At 38.1% G+C, this 22,747-nt stretch overlaps 1 protein-coding gene across 2 annotated transcripts in view; it reads right to left on the reverse strand.

Moving 5' to 3' along the window:
• The window catches only part of PAK3 (p21 (RAC1) activated kinase 3), a 137,539-nt gene that overhangs the window by 89,876 nt on the left and 24,916 nt on the right, over window positions 1-22,747 (reverse strand). For both annotated transcript variants that reach the window (XM_033201166.1, XM_033201167.1), the window contains exons 6-7: window positions 19,879-20,080; window positions 993-1,093 (exon numbers count right to left, since the gene is read on the reverse strand). Coding sequence is in view for 1 of the 2 variants with exons in the window: in XM_033201167.1 (XP_033057058.1) it covers window positions 993-1,093; window positions 19,879-20,053 (276 nt within the window). In the remaining variant the exon portion in view is untranslated. The remainder of the gene's footprint in view (window positions 1-992; window positions 1,094-19,878; window positions 20,081-22,747) is intronic.

The raw sequence follows: 22,747 nt of genomic DNA on the forward strand, positions 1-22,747 counted from the left end.
AATATGTAAATTTCTCTCTGGTTTAACAGCACAGGAATTGATGGTGATGGCTCTATCAAAGATTTTTCTTGAAATGCCCTCAAAATTACTCCTTATTTTAGAATGTACATTTTGATGGAGTTCATTAATAGCATGGAAAAAAGTAGTTGACCTTCCTGGGGACATATTTCTAGCCATAGCCACATCTTTTCCCTCATTGATCTAAAAAAAAAAAAAAGTTACCAGTTCTTTTTTTAAAAAAAGTATAAAATTTCATAGATCTGAGATCTTGTGCTGTTTGAGCACTACAAATATTCAGCAAAAGTCTTGATCTATAGCTATGGTCTATCTAGAGAATTCTCATCGGTATTTACTATGGATTGCATAACATCGCTAGAGAGAGATATCTAGAGAGAGAGGAGAGATGCACATAACTACTAGAACATACATGATATATCCATCAAAATTTCTTCTTGAAATATAAGGTTTGTTTTTTGAATATCTGCAAAATGTACCTACTAAAAATTATAAAATAATCTACGTTCTTGAAATCAAAGGGAAAAGCAGATCAGTTCCATAGAGATTCTTGGTTAGTGTAGTTAACTGAGCTGGGTATTCTAGGTTTTAATGTAAAGCCTGAAATATTTTTATGGATTATGTTCACTGGCCAAGGTGAGTAGATGATTCTCTGATTCAGTTCACTTGATAAAGAAAAAGCCCAGGCAGTGTCTCTCTGCCAGGAGTACAATTTCTGTGCCATGGTTAGTTAATATTTTCAACCAAGTTGAGACTATACAGTGATCAAACTTTTTTAAAAGATGGACAAAATAATTCGATCAATGCTGTTGCCATCCTCTATTTCCATCTATGATTGCCTAGGCAATGGCCATCTTATTTGGAACCATCAAAAATATTAAGTCTGACATTTTGGGACATGGCAATTATTGCTTGAAACCTATTTTCACAAGGGAATTCTTTCGTGGCTTACAAAACAAAACAAGGAGCTTACTTACAGTGAATTCCCCGGTGACTGCATCAAACCCCACATGAATCGTATGCTCAAAGTCTGAAGGAAGAGAGATCTCTGGGCGCTCTTTCTCCTTCTTCTTATTGGCTAAAGGCAAAATGTTAACATGTATTTATTTGGGGTATAGTTTTGGCATCCACAAGTTGTACAATTAGGTTCATCAAAAGAATTACGAAGTTGAAAGACAATTGATTCCAACACAATTTTAACAACACTTAACTCCAGAAAATCTAATTATTTGCAGAAGTAGCTAAGAGTATGATGACAAATGTTATGTCCAAATAATTCAAAATTTCCAAAACTCATTTGAAACAATTCTCTCATTCAAACTGATTTCTGCCTTTTACCAGTGTAACCAGGAGGTATCTAGGGATATTGTGCTTAACTGGTTTTGTTGAATCAAAAACCACTTACTAAGGAAGAAATTCATCATACACAAGTCAAGCTAAGGCATACTATTAGAAAGAACGAATAGAAAAGAAAACCACTTTAGCTTTTGATAAAGATATTGTGAATTGTTTCTATGTTAACAATAGCTAATAATCAAGTGGTTGGTACTTATTTAATTTAACATGTTTATATTATTAACCATATCTTAATAGACTCTTCTATTAACAAGAATATCACTGCAAATCAATTCTGTTACAAACCTTTTTTATTATCAAAAATATTTCAATCATTTCCTACCCAGCACTTTGCTAGTAAAAAGCTACAAATTGCTGCTTTTTTTTTTACTGAATTAATTTTATTTAGTTTTCAGAAAACTTAAAGCCATTCCTTGGTTTAGTTTTTTCTAGTTTGTAGTTATTTTTCCATGTTTCCATTATATTTTATCATATCAGCCATTCAAAAATTACTGTCTTTTTCAAGTAGCAGATTTTTCATAGTTACACAATTATAAATAAATGTATCAGTAGCTCATAATTTAAAAGCCTAAAAAGATATAATCACTGAATAAACTAAGTTGAGAACTATAGTCTATCTGGAAATAGTTCCCAGGAGGAAGTCACTGCGGAAACACTCTAAAATGGCATCTAGCAGCTTCCATAACACACTTATTTGCATATCTGAGCATGTATCTCTGGTGAGGCTACATTTCACACTGAAAACAAATAGTACTCACCCTCCAAATACAGGGCAAGTCAGCATGAACCAGGTTTACTCAGTTAAAACCAATCAGCTTCAGAATTGCCAGGGTGGTCAATTTAGAACATTCTGGTTCAAATAGATGTTGCCTTGGCCTGAATTACAGACAACACTCAACCATATATGGATTAGTGGTTTTGTGGGTTACCCGTGATAAATCTTAAATTCAAAACTTTTCATGTTCAAAGGCTATTCTTATGACTTCTTGTCTCATTCTACTCTCTCTCACTGTTCCTTATCTCCAGCCACAAGACAGAGATATGGGGCAGAAATATGAAAACTGAAGTAGTGTGAGGAAATATACAGGATCAGGAAATAAAGGTTGGCAGCAGGGGAACAAGAGTCACCCAAGATCTTTGCCTGGCCATGGAGCACATTTAGGACTCATTTTGAAAAAAATCCATAAATGCCATATAACTTACCCTCAGTACAGATTCCATTTTTATAGTGAGCCTACATTATTCATGAATATTATTCTAACTCAATAGTGAAGTTTAGAGCTTTCTGTTGGTACTCCTACTTCCCTTGCATGTTTGTGAACTATAGCTAACATTTATACTTGTTCAACTACCATGTTTTACTTGTTCAGAAAGGCACTCTGGTCGCATCACTCCATTGAAGGTGTCCTCGCCACTCCTGTAATCATTTTCTTACTTTTTCTCTTTCATGATGTCCCATCCATGCTGGCCATGGCTAGCTACTTCTCTTTCTACTTCCTTGACAATGTGGCCTGGCATTCCTCCTTTCTCAGTGACCATTCTTTCTTTGATTGTCATTGCTTTTGACTTTGTTAGTTCAGTTTTTGGCCTTCTGCATTTCTTTCTCTATTGGATTGCCTCCACTCCCAAATACTAACTCAGGTAATTCCCTAATCTGTGGTTGGCAGGGGTGGATCCACATGTTGGGGGACCAAATACTTTATGTAACTTCAGAGGAAGGTTCCCTTTAAGTAAAAAACATTGTAAAATTACAAATACAAATGTACCAGGGCCCCTCCCAGGGCCCTGGAAGGGTTCCAGGCAAGTCAGGAACTCTGAAGGAGCAGTTTCATTCACTTCACAGTAACTAGCTCTTGGTAAGCTTTTTGGGGTCAATCTTCTGAAAAATCTGAAGAAAGCTATGGAACTTCTGCCCATAAAAATGTACTATATACATATACTTTCACAGATTCATAATTCCCCTGGACTCCAAGCTAAGAGCTCCTACCTTAATCTGTACCTCCAAACCTTATATCAACTTGAATTCATGGCCCCTCTTGTCAGCAAATAAACTTTCCCAACTTTTCTATTAGTAGCAAATTGACTAAACACTCCACTTGGGCCGAGTTATATGCAGAATTGGCTTAATGGTGTTTTCCTAGAAGGCCACCTGACTGCCAATCCCTTATCAGCCTAGCTATGCAATTTTCTTGACTCAGGGCTAAACATAACAAAGGCAGGAAGCCCAAGTTTGCTCCTCTTCTGGTGTTCCCTATCTCAGTGAAATGATACCACTAACCACACAGATTAAAGAAGAAGCAAGGCCTTAGGCTCCTCCTCCTTTAGGCAGCTCTGAGCAATGAAAAAAAAATTATGATCCTCCCCTCCAATATGCAATTCAAATAAAAACAATACTAAGGCATAAACAATTAAGGAAGTGAAAAAGTTCTGATGTTCCTATGGTGATTCAGTCTTTTTTTAAGCTATATATTCAAAATTAAACTGTTTCCACATTTTGGGTACTTCTGATTTACTAGATGCCATATACAAATGCTCTCTCTGGCTCCTGAGTAATCCAGCAGTGGCCCAGCTGCCCAAACCAAGAATCTGGGAGTCATCTTTCACTCCTTCTTTATTTCTATGCTAATTGATCATCAGGTTTTATATATTCTATCTCCTAAACTGGTCTTGAATCTTGAATCTTCATCCCCACAAATAATTATCTTAGTCCAAGGCATCAGCACTTCTCACTTAGCATCACTGCCTCCAATTTTATCCACTTCCATTTATTTCTCTACTCTGTGGCTAGATCACATTCTTGTATTTTGTGTGTGTGTGTGTGTGTTGTTGTTGTTGTTGTTGTTTATTTGTTTGACAGAGTCTCGCTCTGTTGCCCAGGCTGGAGTGCAGCGGCATGATCTCGGCTCACTGCAAACTCTGCCTCCTGGGTTCAAGTGATTCTCCTGCCTCAGCCTCCTGAGTAACATTCTTGCCTTTAAGATGCTTAAATGCTGTCCCCTATTACCCATAAGTTAAAAGTTCATGTTTCTTAGCATGATATCCAAGGGCCTGCATGATATGTTCCTAGTTTACCACTCCAGCCTCTCTATTCTTGCCATGGGCCCTACCACTTATACACATTCAATGCTTCCTAAGCTGCCAGGCTTTCTCATACCTCCAAGCTTTTATACATGCCATACCTAGGCCTGGAAAGTCTTACTTCTTACCCTTTCCCCCAAATTTATGTGGATCACTCCTATTAGTCCTTACTCTTAAAGACTCACTCTTGGGCTTTTTCTCCTTTGGCAAGTCTTTTGCTATCTCCTCTTTGCAGACAAAGTTAAATGCCTGTCCTTTCATGCTCCCATAGAACTACTCAGTGTATACTTTGAGCTTGGTACCATCAGCATAGGATTATTTTTTACATATCTACCTCTCTATATAAAATTTGAGATAATTGACAGTAAAGAGTGTAATTTATTTATTCTCACATTCCCCTGCAACTAGTTTGTACCTGCATACTTAATAGCTATCATGAATGGACACTCACCATGTGCCAAGTGTCTGAAGCTATCTCATTTAATCTCCACAACAGTCTTATGAGGTAGGTCTTATTCTTGTTTTATAGATGAGAAAAGTGAGACTTGATAGGGTTAAATCATATACCCAGGGTTACACAGGTGGCAAATATCAGAGCCAGGATTTGAATCTACATCCCCACATTGTCTCCAGAACCAAAGTTTTCAACAGTTAAACTATTTATTAACCAGTGGCATCAAAAAAAAAAAAAAAAAAAAAAAAGCTCTAGCTTTCAGTAAGTGTTTAGCAATAAACTAGACCCTAGATGAGAACCAGTTTTTGTTTTGTTTTTTTAGATACACTAAAATGTCTGTATCACCCTGCAAAATTCTGTGAGCATTTGTCATTTATCTTAAGGCTCAACCTGGTCAGCTCTCTGGGTTGACATTTGCAGAGAGCAGAAGTCCAAAAAAGTATCACTTTCTAAGTGTATCTCCCATATTCTATTGGAACTCAGAACAAGGCTACAAATTGCTGCCTGGACCACAAACTGCAAACAGCATTTGGCCTTGAGATCTACTGGGAGTTCCAGTTGTAATTCTTAGGGCCACCTAATTTCTCCAGAATCTCTCATCCTGACATCTTTCTCTATTCTGCTACTTCATAAAGAATGAGAAGCCCCTCTAGTCAGCTATCATCTTTTATATGCCCACCCCAGTGTTCTGCAGTTCTTTTGCCAGCAAGAGTTTGTCCTATCAGAAACATTTTTTTTCCTACATTTTCTACCTCTTCCTTCACCTCTTGCCTTAGGTTTTCATACTTCACTGTACATCATTTTCATCTGAGAACTTAAAAAAAGAGACAGAGATGCCATCTCCAGAGATTCACATTCAGTTAGTCTGGGGTAGCCCTAGGCATCTTTGTTTTTTAAAATTCCTCAGATATTTCTATTACGTAGCTGGGATTGAGAACAACGACTTTAGACCCTACTATCCAATGAGGGTGCCGCTTCCTTAGATAAGACTGGTGGAGGCTGCTCACCCTTTCTCATCCCAAGCCTGTAGGCCTGAGAGAACGGAGAAGGCAGACTTCCTCTTTTTTTACTCAAAACGATTCGAGATCCGTACTTCTACACTTGCCTACAAAATCCTCTCTTTTGAGATTATCACCACCTAGTTCTCCTGGCCAAGTGCATTGTTAGCCGTTGAGGACTTTGGCTCCCAGTTTTCCTTCCTACATTCTGTGCTGCCACCACTGTGTGAAACAGGATATTAATGGATACCTCCTTCATACCCTTTCCTTATGGATCCTTGATCTGTCTCAACTCTAATGAATTTTACCTCCCTTCCACTTCTGCAATCATTCCCACGGCCATCTTTTAACCATTGGTTCTCAAGCAGGGTTGTACATCAGAATAACCTGTAGAGTTCCATAAAATACCAATGTCTAGAGCCCACCAATAACCTACTATATCAGGATTTCTGGGGATGAACCTGGGCAAATGAATTTTTAAAACTCCAGAGATAATATGCAGCCAGAGTGGAGAACCATAGTTGCCCCAAATCTTTTTATTATCCAGAATAACCCTTTCTCTGCAATATTCAACCTTGTTACCTCATTCTCTGAGCTCAGCTTCCCATCTGGCTAACCCGCTAATTGTTTCAAGTGCTTACTCCTATTTTACTTGTTCTTTGATCTCAACAAGACTTCAATTTCTAGAAGGTAATGGGGAATATTGAAACAGGACAATAATAGCAGATTTGTGTTCCAAATATCATTCTAGTCACTTCCATTTTTAGCCAATTTCTCAGCTCTCTTCTGGCTGAGACTCTATGGCCCAGGATGTAAATTGCTCTTATGCTTCTGTCCTGGAAAATTTCACTCTTTGACTTCTTGTTATAATTGTCCTATGAAACCCTACCCTAATAGAATCCAACTATGAAAGCTCTCCACTTCTATGTCAAGGCTGCCAAGAGTTGCTGGAGGGAAATCATACAGCCATGCAGATTGGTTGGTGCTTATAATAGTCGGGTCATTAATGGTGCTTGACAATAGTTTCCTCACCCCTTGCCAACTTCCTTTTCCAGTCACCACACCTAATATTCCAGAAATTCAGAACTCCACTCTAACTTCAGCTCTACCCCATCCTCCCTTACTTTCAGCATGTGACCTTCCTTCTACTTCACTGAGATAAATGGAGGGACTCCTTTATTTCAGTTGAAAATTCCTTTGATTTCACTTTCTCCCCCACCCCTGTGAATTTATCTCCATCAGTAGCATCTTCTTCTCTTCTCCTGCCTCACTCCTGTCACCTTCTACCTAAAGTGAATCCACCAATTATGCTCTATTTCTTCTTGTATCCTCAATCTCTCCGTCTCTACTGGCACTTCTCTTTTGGCTTAAAAAACATGCTGAGATCACTGTTGTCCTTAAAAATTAAAATGCTTCCGCTTCTTCACTTACTTCTCCAGCTGTTATAGTCTCAGCTTTTCCTTCTTTAGGTTAAACTTTTTGAAAAGTCAATCTAGATTTATTTAGCTCTCACTCCTCAAACCAGTGTAATGGCTCCCCTAAAGTCACAAATTAGCCTCCTCCTTGACCAGTGGCTACTTTTCTGTCCTTATAAGTGTGGACCTTTAGTCAAAACTGACATTTGTGACCACGAACTTCTTGAAGCTAACATTTCCCCTACCTTCTTTCATACAACTCTTTCCTAGAGTCTATTTCTGCATTTCTCAGTTTTCTTTCTCAGCCTCATTTGCAGGTGCTTCTTTCTGTTAGTTCTTTAAATACTATGGGGAATATTAGCAGCTGTCCTAGGTCCTCATCTCTTCTCATCAATATACTTCTCCCTTGGGTCATCTCATCCACATGCATGATTTCAATCCCCATTGACACTAGTGATTCTCCATATATACCTCCAGCCCTGACATCTGTGTTGCACCCCAACCCCAGGTAGTTAACTGGCTACTGAACACCTCTATTTAGGTACCTCACAGACCCCTCACACTAAATATTTTCAAAATCAAGCCTAATTATTTAATTAACTAATTATCTAACTAATTAACTGCTTTTCCCCATCTAAAACAAGAATAATAACTCTTCTTTTGGTTCCTAACTCAACCTTCTCCAGCTCTTCCTCTCACCATCTGATTAGTTGTCTAGTTCTATGAATTCTCCTCCCTAAATAGTCCCTCTGCATTATCCTCTCTTATTGCTGTTACTGGCCCTTAAGCCAGGCCACTCTCATTTCTCACCTGTATGACTCCAACAGCCTGGCTGGTCTCTTTCCCTCTCTTCCCGATTCCTCTTGTGGCTAGAGTGATATTTTAAAACACAAATCTGATATCATTGCCCTGCTTCAATGTTCCCCCATTGCCCTCAGAATTAAATTTAAACCCCTTAGCATGGCATAGATAAGCCCTCCAGGATCTGGTCCTCACTTACATCCACAGCTTCTTCTCCTACCCCTCTCCCACTCTCAGAGCACCAGTTTTTCTGAACTACTTGTAGTTGTGTTCATAGAAGCCCAACTAACAGCGTGTCATGCCTACTGCCTTCAAAATGATGGTCTTTCTACCTGGGATGCCATTCACTCCTTAATGGCTAGCTCTATGCTAGCCATTTAAGACTCACCTCAGTTCAATAATCATCTCCTCCAGGAAGCCTTCCCTAACCACCCCTTCCTTCAGTCTTGAATAATTGCCTCTCCTCAGTTCTCACTCCTACATATTACACTTACCACGCTAAACTCTAATCGTTGAATAACGTATCTGTGTCCCTGACTAGACCTTTGGTTCTTCAAAGCCAGGGACTGGGACTTTTTCACCTTTGTACCCCAGCACCTACCTAGCACAGCATCTGACTCAATGTCTAATGAATAAGCAAATGAACAAAAAAATGAATGGATGAATGAAAGACCTTCATTATATGAAATGAGGCCCAGTAAATGGAGACAGGTCATGCCTATTTGCTGTTATGTGTTCATAGAAGAGGAGAAGATGACTGATGTCTGCCAAGAAGGCCTAAGGGTGAGGAGTATATTTTAGAGTTGTTTTTGTAGTTAAAGTTGTGATTGGTGGCGTTGCTATTTTTACCCCAACAGTGGGAATGACTCTGTATTCATTCAGGCACACCTCTTGCCAGGTACCACTTTGGAGCCAAAGGCATATATGGCAACATAGCTGGGCATGGTTCAAGGTTGAGCAAAGCAACCAATTCTCCCCCCAGATGAAATCCCTAGATGGTGCTATGGCTGCCTTCTGAAAGCAATTTAGAAAGCTGTCGCCTGAGTCTTCCTTGTTGTAGGAGTTCCATTTGCTATCTTCCCCTAAAATTCCTGGAAGTTTTGTTGGGCCTACTCACTGAATGTCATATGGTCATTTTCAGATTTATTTTTTAGAACACTTTCTAGCTTCTTGGAAACAGAGCATGCAGGAAAAGAAAAAGGATGACAGAAGACAGACATAGGAAAATGCTTTCCTACATAAATTTAGCCTAAAAGCACAAAACAATCATCATCTTTTTAAAAGCAATGAAAAGCATGCAAAATATTATGGTACATGTCATAATTTTAAAAGCAACATTTAAAGCCTTGTTAATACAGAAAGCTAAAAGCAAAATATTGTATAAAGCATTTTTGATGCAGAAATAATTTTTCTAAAGAAAATAAACACATAGTCCAGCTAGTTCTATGAGGCAAGCATTTTACAACCCTGGCTCTAAAACACAACTTCCTCCTGCTACTGTCCCAGCTTCTTTTCCTTTGAATCAGTGAGCCAGTTAGCAACTACACTGAATTGTGGATCAATGTAGTGACAGGTTATTCCGGGTGATTCATTAGAAACTTAAGTAATATTCTGAACTTGCAATCTAACTGGGAAAATACCTTAATAAACAAGAAATAGCAATAGATACTGCCAAAGAAAATTAGGTGCTAAGTTGGGCAGAATAGAGTATAGTAGCATGTCAAAGAAAAGATCACAGAAATCCGTGGTAGACAGTCAGGGCTTACTGAAGGAGGCATGTCTTGAGAAACGGGCCTTAAAGACTGGATACCTCGATGCAAGGGTAAGTCATCTCAACTAGGAAGAACAGTAAAAGTAAAAGCTTGGAAGTAGGGATGTATATTGCATGTTGATGAGGAAATGAGAAGACACAATAAATAAGTAGGGTGTAGCCTTGGAAATCAGGAAGGGAAGAAAGATGAAATCGGAGGTAGTAATACAAAATGTGCTGAGAAAGATTTTTGAATAGTTGAATGACACAATAAAAAAAAGGTGTGAGAAAACAAGCTAGATAACTGTGTGCTGCTAAGGTACACATGCCATGGTGGGGGCAGGCTTCCAGATGGTTGCTGTTTCACTCAGGTGGAAGAGGAGAATGAATGGTGGGAGTGGAATGGGGAGGTCCTCCCTACCACTGTATCTGTTGTCTCTAAGATCACCTACTGGAATTTCTGACAAACTCGGGGGGTGTGTGTGTGTGTGTATGATTTCTGCAACTATGTTGAAAATTACCTGAGGATAGGGAACCTTGTCTCATACGTAGTATCCCTCACAATATTCAGCACAGAGCTAGGCACATAAAAAGTAGGCAAAACTCTTTTCTGAGTGGTATATAAGCAGTTAAAAACATGCTCCAGATTCTAATTTTTAAACTGAGATAGTTAATAAATTAAATCTGTGCTCAAAGTCAGAATGCAGCCCAGATTTGTGCATTGGCTGGATACCCATGTCTCTATCCTGTGGTCTTCCATTAAGTCCTTTGAGATAAAGGAAGCCTAATAAAACATTCCACTGGGAGGCTTGTAGTGAAGTTGCTGACGCTGAGGCCCTCCTGGGAGGTGCACTTATCTCATAATCCCTAGCTTGACACCAGAAGCCCTTGTCCTTCTTTCCACCCTTTGTCCCCCTCACCCTACCCAGATGCAATCTGTATTCATTCAGTGTTATATATTCCTAAAGCCAAACAACTTTTGTAGACACAGGGACCACTTCTGGCAGAAACAGTGGAGATGGCTGGGTTAGAGATCTGTCATATTTAAAGGCCTATTTTTCATCTCAATATTCCTGAGCATTGATTTGGGAAATCCATGTTGAAAGGACATAGAAGTCTTATTAAAGGGCCGTCCACCTCCTATGGGTGACATCCTTCATTTTCCTAACAAATGATCCTTAGTGACTTGGTTACTCTTTAGCTGGATGATAGATGCTTTTGGTGTTTCATTGATTTATCTGTTACTAAGAGGCTGTCAGTTAGTGCCCCAAACAGGTCATTTACAAAATGTTGCCTTTGGTCTGTAAGAAATGAAATGCCTTACTGTCTACTTAGCTACCAGGAAAGTGAAGTAAGTACTGTAGTTGTTCCTTTTTTTACTTTAAAAAAATGCCATTTTGCTCTATCCTCTGATTTGTGGGTCACAGAGCACACTGTGCCATAACCCTCCTTAGGGAAGCCTTCTGAAGCCTTCCTTATACTTAGGTAACAGTAAGTATCTCAGAATAGTTCTTCCTATGACAACAGCAGCCCTGCAGGTTTCAAAGAGGCAGGCGCTCATTTGTGAGAGTAATAGTTCCAGAGGGACTGATTTCTGCAAAGCATGTTCTAATCCCTGAGACATCTGCTCTGTAAACAATATCCTGTTTGGGGGCATATTACAAGAGGGGACCCACAGGAATTTCTCAACTTCTGAATTTACAAGAATTACATTTCCCTGTACACAAGGAGAGATCAGTTCTTTTGTTTACACCTAATTTTTTTTTTTTTTTTTTGGTATAAAGAATATCATTGTGTGGGCCTACAAATTTATTTGTTTTTTGCATTGGAAATATGTGAAAGTACTATGTGGTGACTACAATAGAAAGATAGGCATAAAAATAGATTTTATTGTTGGTGATAAGTATTTAAAGCAACTGACAGTACATGGTGAATAAAAATGTAAAAAGAAATTCCACATAACAGCCATATTTCTGACTTACACTTAGCATCTTGGGCAAATACATATTGATTCTGAGCAGAAAAGGAAGGTGTTCATTAAATGCGTAAGAGGGCCCAAATATCTTTTACATACTGATCATGAATGAATCTAAGGGGAGAGATGATAGGTGACTTTTGTGTTCTATTTTAATATTCCATATTTTTCTTTTTTACAAAAGCTAGTTACTTCCTGTTAGCAAATTAGGCCCTCAGGAGGAATAACTTGTCAGGATAAAGGTATGACTACTGTTGTAACCACTGAGGCACCTAGGTTCTACTTGCTTCTGTAAAAATTGAATTTTTGCATATTCCATTGGCTGAAACCTATTTACAATTAAGCTACTCTCATTTTATGCAAGCAGTACAGTCTTCAACTACCACTGGACTAGGAGTTGGGGGATCCAAATTCTAGGTCTGCCTTGCTTTGCTTTTAAGTAGTGGAGCAAATTTGTGGAAGTCATTTAACCTCTCTGAACTTCTGCCTTCCTCTGTAAAATGGGAATAATCCCTGCCTTATCTCCATCATAGGGAGTTTGAAGAAGGTAACTGCTATGAGAGGTTTTGAACATTATAATACACCTATAACGGCCTTCCAAAATACATCATCTTATTACCAATATACTAAGTAACAGGGTGACTATGTTTAGACTTAGCACTTTCATCTTACGAGTGATATCCTTGGAAGTATATCTACCGAGAAAAGAGGATTAAACTGGGCCATTTTAAACATTCACTGCTCTTATTATCTTTTATTATATTAGCACATCTCAGAAGCATATAGTTGGGAAGGCCCATGGTGGAAGGTCCATTCTCCTGCCTTCGTGTAGAAATTGCTAAAGCTATGAGATATCCAATGAAGATTCTAGAAAATGTCACTCTTAGTAACCTGTAGCATCCAATTAGCCTATCTGGAATTTATGTCTAGTTCCATTCTCTCTGGTGGAATATTAAGCCCATTTTCTCCTGCTAGGTCTTCAGTGGCTATGGAAAACAATATATGTCCTCCTCAAATTAGCAGGCTTTAATGTATAGATAAAAACTCAATGTGGTACCTGATTCTGCAAGAGTGGCCACAAGCCCAATTCACAGGTCAGATGTTCCATGAGGATGATGGGATAGGGGAAGTAAAATGATAGTCACATGTGAGCCCTTCAAGTCGCCCCCACTCACACATGCAAACAGCTAGCACCTTCAGTGGTATCATCTTCAAAAACATTCAGCAACAGTGATTATTCTGGGAACTCATTAGGAAGTTACCTCTTACTCATCTCCTTCTAGGCAACACATACTGGTTCCACTTTCATTTGCATTCAATTGACATATGCAACAACTTTGATGGGAAACATTTGAAAACAAAAAGCAAAGATGAGGCAATGTCTTAATGAGACCCTTCTGATCATGTGGATAATTATATAGGGTAAAAGTTTGAGGACAAAAAAGAGGCCTCATTTGCCTTAATGGGGAAAGCAACTTCATATCCCTTAGCCTTTGTCAATGTTCCTCTTCTTGCAACACTTCATTTTTTAAAACGTATCCAACTTCATGTTTGATACAGCACTCTTCTGTCTTTCCCTCTTATTCCATCCATCCTCTGTACATTCTCCACCTCCTAATCTCCCTTTCAGTCATTACTTCCTCTCAATTTATTTCTCCCTGTGGCTTCTTTACCTTAGTGTAAACATCTCCCAATCCTACATTCCATACTTATCTTGGATTTGACTGTCTGGTGGTTTTAGGGGGCTACCATATTTGTGCCCAGTTTCCCTGTTCATTGGCCTTAAAGTGGAAGCACAGACCCTGGTAGATAGGGAGTGTGTGTCCTTATTCCACCTTCTTCCCATTTTAACACGGGTTGCCTAGGAGTAAAGGAGTAGTACAAGATACTCTTCTATTGGGGCATAGCACTGACCCTAGAGGACAAGCAAGATGCCATGTCCTTCAGGTTTCCAAAAGGGCAGGGCAGTGATTTCCAAAGAGCACTCTTTGCTAAGCTGGATGGGCTACATTTGCAGAACCAAGAATGTAAGCACCATTCAGGATGTAGCAGTCTCTGATACCTGGCTTTCTGATAACAGAACCCTGAATTAATTGATACTCTTACACATTATTGGTGCAGTGATAATAACTTTGAGCTACTGCAAGATCCCAAAGGGTCTTCAGTATCACCAAAGAAAGACTGCATACTGTTACCACACTAAGTATATTTTATTGTGCATTAATTAGATGAAAGTTAGTAATATGCATTGACCAAAACATTTGATTAACAAGACCATAAAGGATAACTGAGAATTTTCTTTAATATAATTGTTGTGCAGCAAGGATTCCTGCTGTATAGAGTATATAGAAGATGACATACTCTAGGAATTAGAACAATATATATTCAATACAATAACAAAACTATATAGTACTTTAAGGACTCTTTCACATATATGAACATACTTATTTAGAACTTCAGCTTTTTAAAGTAAGCAATATGCAAGCCTATAAAGTACACACCAAAAAAACCCTACAAAACACCCAAAGCAAATGTTAGCATATCTACATTATCAAGAATATCTTCTCATCATCATGTCTTTCAAAAACATGTGAAAAAGTTCTTTCTTTCCAAAATGAAAGCCACTGCTGGCTTTTAGATGCTGGGAACATAGTTTACCACATATTCCCTTTGTCCCATTTCAAGGTAGTGTGATATAGTAAAGTAAGCATAGGGTTTGAAGTTAGAGACTTGGGAGGCTTCTGGCTTCTGTCATTTGCTATGTGATTCTACGTTGTCTACTTAAATGCTTTGAGCTTAAATTGCCTCATCTGTAAAAAGGGAATAATATAGAGTGGCTGTAAGTATTATATCAATACATTTAAAGTGCCTGGCACATAGGTTGGCACCCAGTAACTAGTCAGTAAATGGTAGAACACTTCCTATTTGTCTTGATTTGATTTATATACAATGATTCCCTCCTATGCCTCCAAGAAGAAGGATCATCACATCATTCCCAGGCTCACCAGCTCCCAAATCTCTCTCGATTCCCCACAATAAAATGCACATGAACTGTGCCCTTTAAAGACACAGTCCTTTACACAGCATTGCATATCCTCTGAAACACACCTAATGCTCAAGTGCACCAGAAGACACAAAACATATAAGCATGCTTCAGTAGACACAGACGTCACACAGAACATGTCACCTCTAAATGCAGCCTCGCAGCCTCACCTGCTTCTTTCCAATATGTTCTTCCAAGCTTCAAGTCCTTAACATTGATTATTTTTGGAGGCAATATGCAATTTTCAGAGTCCTGGCTGCATTCACTTGCCTCATTGCTTTTTCCTTATTGGTTGATTTATTCATGTATTTATTAATGTATTTATTTATTCATTCATGTGTTTATTCCCCACCGTGTTCCAAGATGGATGTCAGGTGGCTTACAAGAATACACAAAATACAACATGATAGCATAAATTCAAAGCAGATATAAAAGTAAAAGGAAAAAACCAAAACAATAAAAATAGGAACATGAAATGGAGCCTGGCAGAAAGCTAATACAAAGTGCATACATACTGTAGAGTCCCATTACAAGTGCTATGCATTGACCACACATTTGGCTCCAAGCTTTCTAGTAGCCAACAAAAGAGAAACCTGATCAGTCCCAGATTTCACAGGGCCCATAAAATAAAATCAATGTATATGGTTAGGATGCCTCTTTCCTGGTCTAAATCCTGAAAACTTTTCTACAGTAAAGTATCATAAAATGGTGGCAAACTGTCCTTCCTAAATTGCTCTAACACCAAAATTCAGCTTCTGGAACAGTCACCAACAAAATAAATCCTCAATCTTAAAATTACATCTACTATTTCTTTTTTTTCCTTCTACCTGTCTCTTGAAGTTCCACTTAGTCAATGAAATGTAGCTATTAAAAGGACTTCTTCAAAAACAAACAAACAAACAAACAAACAACAAAAAATCCTCTGCTGTCACCAAAGCAAATATTTTCAGTTAGGTAATGTAATAGACATCATGAAATTACAATGGCCAATTTGGAAAAACCCTCAAATATCCAACAAAAGAAAATGGTTAACTAAACCATGATGTCATCCTATGATGAAACATTATACACCATTGAAAATGATATTTACAAATACTTCACATAAATGTAGGAAAATATTCACGATAAAAATGCTAAGTATAAAAGCAACAAAACTGTATGCATTATGACTTTTTCTATGTAAAAATTATATATGTGCATACATAGCCATAGAAAAAGTCTGGAAATAAATCCATCAAAATATTAACATTGCTTCTGGGATTTGTGATTATGGGTGATTTTATTTTTTTCTATATGCTTATTGTTATTTTCCAAGTTTTTGACATTGATGAACAATTTATGATGAGACCAAGAGGTACTAAAAAGAAAAATAGCAACTTAGTTACCTCTGGCTTGTTAAATTATAGGCACATTAATTTTCTTTTTAAAATTTTCTATAATTGACATAAAAAATGGGAGGAAGTTACTTTTAAAAAATAAAAGATTTCAAAAACCTAGTTTTCTCAGTTGTTCATCGATAAGGTCCAAAATGCTACAAATATAATGATATTATGGTTATTCAGCACTTCCTAATTTTACTTTTAATAGCCATCTGGTACTTATAATTATATTCAATTATCACTAATATTGTGATATTTGTGCCAGGTATTACTATCCTCACTTAACAGGTGATGAAACTGAGGCTCAGAGAAACCAAGTGACTGGCCCAATGTCACAATAAGCAGTGGCAGAGTTGAACATGAACCCAGGTCTCAAGAACCCAGGTCCAGTGCTCCTTCCATTAGTTCAAGACTGACTGTGATTAAGCAGTTACCAAGAGATAGGAACACAGAAATAGTAATCCCTCTTTCCCCATGAGAGTCAGGTTCCTGAACAACCCCCAAGGTAAGAGAGTTCAGCTGAGGAGATCATGATATCGGGAAGGAAAAAAATGGGCAAAAATGAGGTCTCAAGTAAACTGTTGAAAACCCTCATAAATATTTTTATGCAGGCAAACAATAACAACAGCACATTACATAAAAAGAATAATGAGTTTACACAGTTTAAATCAGTAAAAATGATAGGCTTTATACAGTTTCCATTTAGATCCTGAGATGACTTCCAGTGGTGATAAGGATATATCTATCACTCATTATGGTAGTGGCAAATGGGGGTGACAGAGAAGCAATGAACAGAAGTGGACTATTCATTTAGTTCAAATTATGGATATCTATACTCTTAGAGTCAGTGAAGTCGAATCCTGAAGTTATAACAACTTGCTTGAGGCTTTATTTCTATAAAGCAAGTGAATTTAAGTGGCCCTTCTACAGATGCTTTTGTCTTCTCAAGTCCTTTTTGAAGACACCTTAGCAGTTCTGTATGGAGCTCAATTTAATCATTCAATCTTTGTCTGAAGGTAGCTTATTAGCTGTCCGGTAAGAGTATTTAAATGGTACTACTTGATAATTTAGGCTTTTCTGAGGTTTCTTTCTTCCCAATGTAATCTTTTTAAAAGTCTCATAGGACCTTTTAATAGAGTCTAATTAAATCAAACTTTGTCTGAAGGTAGTTTTATCAGCTGTCCAGCAACAGTATTGAATGGCACATGATTTAAGTTCTATTGAAGATTGTTTCTGTCCAATATGATTATGTTTGAAGGCATCATAGCACCTCTTTATAGAATTGTAAGTCACTCAAGCTTTGAACAGGTAATATCTGACACATGTAAAGATGTCAATTTTAATTACCTTCTTAGGGAGGTTTTAATCTTGTTCTAAAAATTTTGCTCCTGTTTCTTATAGCTGTATTTGTTTCCAGTCCCACAGCCTCCTAATTGTCTTCATCATCACTTATGATAATAATCTCTGGAGTCAACAAAGCTTCCTGAGGATCAGCCTCTAGCAGCATTAACTTGAATTAGTGTCAACAGGCTCAGATTCAACTTCTGCCAATGATTGCTCTTGTGCCAAATTTTCATCCTCATCCATAGGTTTTTCTTGTCTTTGGGAGGGATAGAGGAAAGATATTTCACCACCTCTAGCCAAGTCTTCTCACAGGTCACATTAATGACAGGCTCTGTTAAACTATCTAATGCCTCTTTGGGAAGTTACCTTCTGAAAACCCATTAAAAATCAACAGCCAAACCTTTATTAAGGATATGCCATTAGTAATGATGTAGGAGTCTCATGCACTAGGATCTTCAGACAGTAGAAACTTCGCGAGATTGTGAAGAAAGTTATACATTAGTTTATAATAAGCCTTCCTGAACAGCCAGATCAAACACTGACTGAAAGGCTCAAGAATCTGAGACATGTGGCTAGTTATAAAGACAACCTTACCATTAGGATGCATATTGGTAAATGTACATGAAACACCAAATAGACTGAAGAATTAGCAGGACTTTGAATTCAAGGTATTTTTCTTTTCTTTAAGTAGTCTTGAACATTCCCAAGAAAGTACTGTTCAAACCATCCCTTAAGGAGAGGAGGATTCATCCAGGCTTTTCTATTTGCTTGCCAGTACACTGGAAACTTGGCTCATTTATTTCCCCTGAGAGGGTTTAGGCACAGTTTTCTATAGAGCAGCAAGGGTTTCATTATGAGGTCACCTGAAGTATTGGCAAAAAATGGAAATGTCAGCCTCTCTGATTTTGCTGACCTCCGCATCAGTGGGCTCTTGCTCTTCAGAAGTATTCAAAGGGTTCCAAAGCTTGAGAGTCTCGATAGCACTAAAGATTTGTGCAGGCACGTAATCCCCTTCTTCAGCCACTTCCCGAATTTGTGGTGAATACAACATGAGAGCTGCAGGAACGGTTTGTTCTTTGGCACAACGGTCAAATAAGACCTGGTCTCCACATTATGGTGCACCTTAAATTCCTCAAACCATCCCTTACTCCCAACAAAAATTTTTCTGGATTCATTTCAGTGTCTAAAAACATGTCTTTGAAAACTCCTCTTGCATGGTCACAGATCTCTTGCATTGAATGTGTTTCATTATTCTTCGGTTTATCTTCAATCCAGAGGTTTAACTTCATTTCCATCATTTCCATCCTTGGGTCATGAAGAACAAAGCATCTTTTAAGTTATGTAGGTGTACAAGTGGCAGTACTGGCCATACTAATAGTTTCAGCTTTCTTTATGGTAAGAATTGTAGATTGATTAACAGTGTATGTGACCTACAAAGCTATTTATTTTACCTTGAAGAAGCAGATTGAGAAAGTCCTGTTTCTCTTCTAAAGACATCACCCTTCTTGCCCTCTGACAACTTTCTATGGTGTCAGTGCCCTTGTACTTGCTTCATATCTGTAGAAGCCATGTTTCAGCTTTATGCTAATTAATGCAATCTGAAAGTCACTTACTAGAGATTTCATATCCCCGCTCATCACAAAGCGTTAGCATATGATATTTAAGCACCAAATGGTATTCTAAACACCAGAAGGATAAATAATAATATATTGGTGGGCTACTCAGTGCACATGGGGGTATCTAGGGGACAATAGCTTGAAGAATGAGAATGGAAACAAATGACTCAGAAATGCCTTCCCACTTACAATATAGTCAGAGAGACAATATTGTGGCAACGTGGACTGACTCCCATATACTGAATTCAAAATTTTCAGTTACCAAAAAGGTATACAGAAGTAAACCTATACCCAAATGTCCAAAAAGAACAACTTACAGTTAGGGAGGGATTATTGTAAATTCTACTCTACATTATCAGAAAGAAAGTCACTGTTGATATATTCAAGACAGTACTGTTGCTATGATTACCCTTGGCTTAACACTATGAAATTAATTTTATGTGAAAGGAAAACACAGTGTAAATGTATTTTCTGCCAGCTCACAGTAAATCAATCAAACATTATTCTCCGACAAAATGCAACCTCTGAAGATGTAGATGTAAAGGTCAGGCAGGCCCTGAACAGTCAATCCTCAAGAAACAACTACCTAAGAAAGAAAGTAAAAATGAAAGAATAAACTAGCCCATTTTCAATGCCCGGCCACTGATACTTTACTTTTATCCCCTCCTCCTGGGAAGATAGAGCGAAGCCTGGCTTTCTTATTCTTCTCTTCAGGGGCCATGGGAAGTGGTTTGGAGCTGTGGTTGAGTGCTGAAGAATCCCGGTTGTTACTATTCATCCTCAGTGGGGGAGCTGGGGGTTTCTCTTCATTATCCAGACCGTCAGACATTTTCAGTTACAACCAATTTCACAGCTCCTAAAGAAAAGGAGGGAAAAAACAGGAGTTGAGGGAGAAGAGGTCTAAAAACAACCTAATAAATATGGGGATTCTAACATATTAGAAACAAAAGCACTGTTCTCATGTTTTCTCAGGTTTTGTGTGAGGATCGTTTTTAGGGGTTTCTCTTCTGGAGGGAAGGAAGTTACCTCCCAAAAACCCTGATTCAATTTTCAAAAAAGGAAAGTGAAGGCAGTGATTAATGACTTTCCAAATATCATAAAAACACATAAGTCCCTTTGCTTTTCCCGCATTGAAACTATTTTCTCCTCTCCACTACCAGTGTTTTAGTGAACAATTTACAATCTTATTTTAAAATTCTATCCTGATGATTGTAATGGTCAGGTGATCAGCCTCTTCAGAGTTTGGAATTGACACAGGTTTGGCTGTTGATTTTTAATGGCCCATAACAATGACTTGTTAGCTGCTTTAACAGCGAGATGTCCTTGGTGTTTATTTCTTACATGTGTGTACCTCAGTTACAAAATGCACTCTCCTGTTTTAATGATAATTAACTGAGAACCCATCCCATAGATCTGGCAGTTTCAGCAGTTGGAGTGGCTGTTACGGTAAACAGTGTTCCATATTCTCCCAAGCAGGCAGAAGATAAAGGTGGGCAAATGTCGGAGGGCCAGTTCCCGAGGAGACACCATAACCTTACTCCCTGCCACATTTTACGTCTTGGGAGAAGGGACAAGGGAGGTGACAGAGGTAGCTAGCTGTAAGATCCAGTCTGGGTTTTAGGAGCTTATTGTTCTTAATTCATTATTATTATTATTATTATTATTATTTTTGAGACGGAGTCTCACTCTGTCGCCCAAGCTGGAGGGCAGTGGCACGATCTCAGTTCACTGCAAGCTCTGCCTGCCGGGTTCACACCATTCTCCTGCCTCAGTCTCCTGAGTAGCTGGGACTACAGGCGCCCGCCACCATGCCCAGCTATCTTTTTTGTATTTTTAGTAGAGACAGGGTTTCACCGTGTTAGCCAGGATGGTCTTGATCTCCTGATCTCGTGATCCACCTGCCTCAGCCTCCCAAAGTGCCAGGATTACAGGCGTGAGCCACTGCGCCTGGCCAAGTTCATTGTTCTTTAGTATCTTGTGTCTACGTCTGAGTATATTCGGTTTTCATTCCCCCGGGAGGATAAGGTAAACCGGAAAAGCATGGACTCCCCCAAGGAAATGTTTCTGTCTCCAGGTATTTTCCTACTCTAATTAAAGTCCTTCCATAAGGTCCTGACCCCAGCATAAGTCAGGTACTAATAGTACCTTCCAAATGAACCCCCAGTTTGAATTCAAGGAAAATCAAGTCCCTTTAAAACTACATCTCTGTAAGTTTATCAAGTATTACCTGGTACTAACTTAGGAACATAACAACTCTCCAAATATGACTTAGCATATCACTTCGTTTCAACAACATTTACTATGAACAAACCTAAGAACAATAAAAACAAGACGGGGTCTACTCATTAACTGCTGTGCTGAAAAATTATCTATCAATCCTTTCTGGCCCTTTAGTAGTTACAATGTATTTATTACTCTCAGTAATGCACTCTAATTTACATCATGTTATGTAGAGAATTTTAAAATTTTTATTTTGCTCTAAATTCTCTCAAATATATATAGTCTGTAACTACTCAAGAATAGGTTACTATCAATTATAGCTTCTCCATCTGTACAGGTGATTGACAACTAACAATTGGCTTGATCATGATTTGAACGGAAGATCTCTTTGGTTTTGCTAAGTGTCATGTCTTGCATTATCTTAATGAATTAAGACCAATTCTATATTTTTTCAGTAATAATGATAGTGAAAATACTAAGTAATAAATGGTTTGTCACTATCACCAACAATTTCATAAACCTCACATACTCCTATTTAGGTCAAACTACAGAACAAGGTACAATGAAAAAGTAATTGGGATGTCAAGGATAAAGCATATTCATAGATACTATTGGTACTAGAGTAAATATTTTAATTGGAATATGAGACCAGTGCTAATGTGTCTGCATTATCTTTTGCATTTTGACTGTTGGTCCTTCTAAATTCCTAGTTTCTCTAGAATTAAAGTGAATTTAAGACTGACTTCACCAGCGGCATTATTCTGTACTGGACAGGTTCATGGTTTTAATTTAGTCACAGAGAACATTTGCCACCAGAAACAAGGCACTAGTTTTCTCTTTAACTTTTCTGAGTTCAAAAACTATGCACAAATATGAAGGGATTATTACATAAATATGTATACAGATATACAAAATCTAGCTTGGTAAAAATAATGAAATTTGAAAGTTATTGCAGAGAAACTGAACATTTGAAAATAGAAATACCTAGAAGACAAATTTCTAAACAGAGTCTCACAGGGAGAGACAGCCACCATTTTCTGGATAATATATATTTTCTGATGACATATTTAACTTGAGATGACAGAAGTCAGGAAAACATGCCACATGACCTCTTTAAAATGATATACAAAGCTGATCTTGCAAGATAAGACAAGAATCTGAGCCAGCCAGGGTTTCCGCTCAACTACAGAATTTAAAATACTATGCTCCTTTGTTCTTGATAAATAGGGGTGGCTAACAACAGAGTAACCTTTTTTGTTCCTAATTACTCCATCTGACCAGAGAGGCAGGTAGATGCCCTGCT

The sequence above is a fragment of the Trachypithecus francoisi genome, unplaced genomic scaffold (genome assembly GCF_009764315.1).
Source record: "Trachypithecus francoisi isolate TF-2019V2 unplaced genomic scaffold, Tfra_2.0 Lachesis_group6, whole genome shotgun sequence".
NCBI lineage: Eukaryota > Metazoa > Chordata > Mammalia > Primates > Cercopithecidae > Trachypithecus > Trachypithecus francoisi.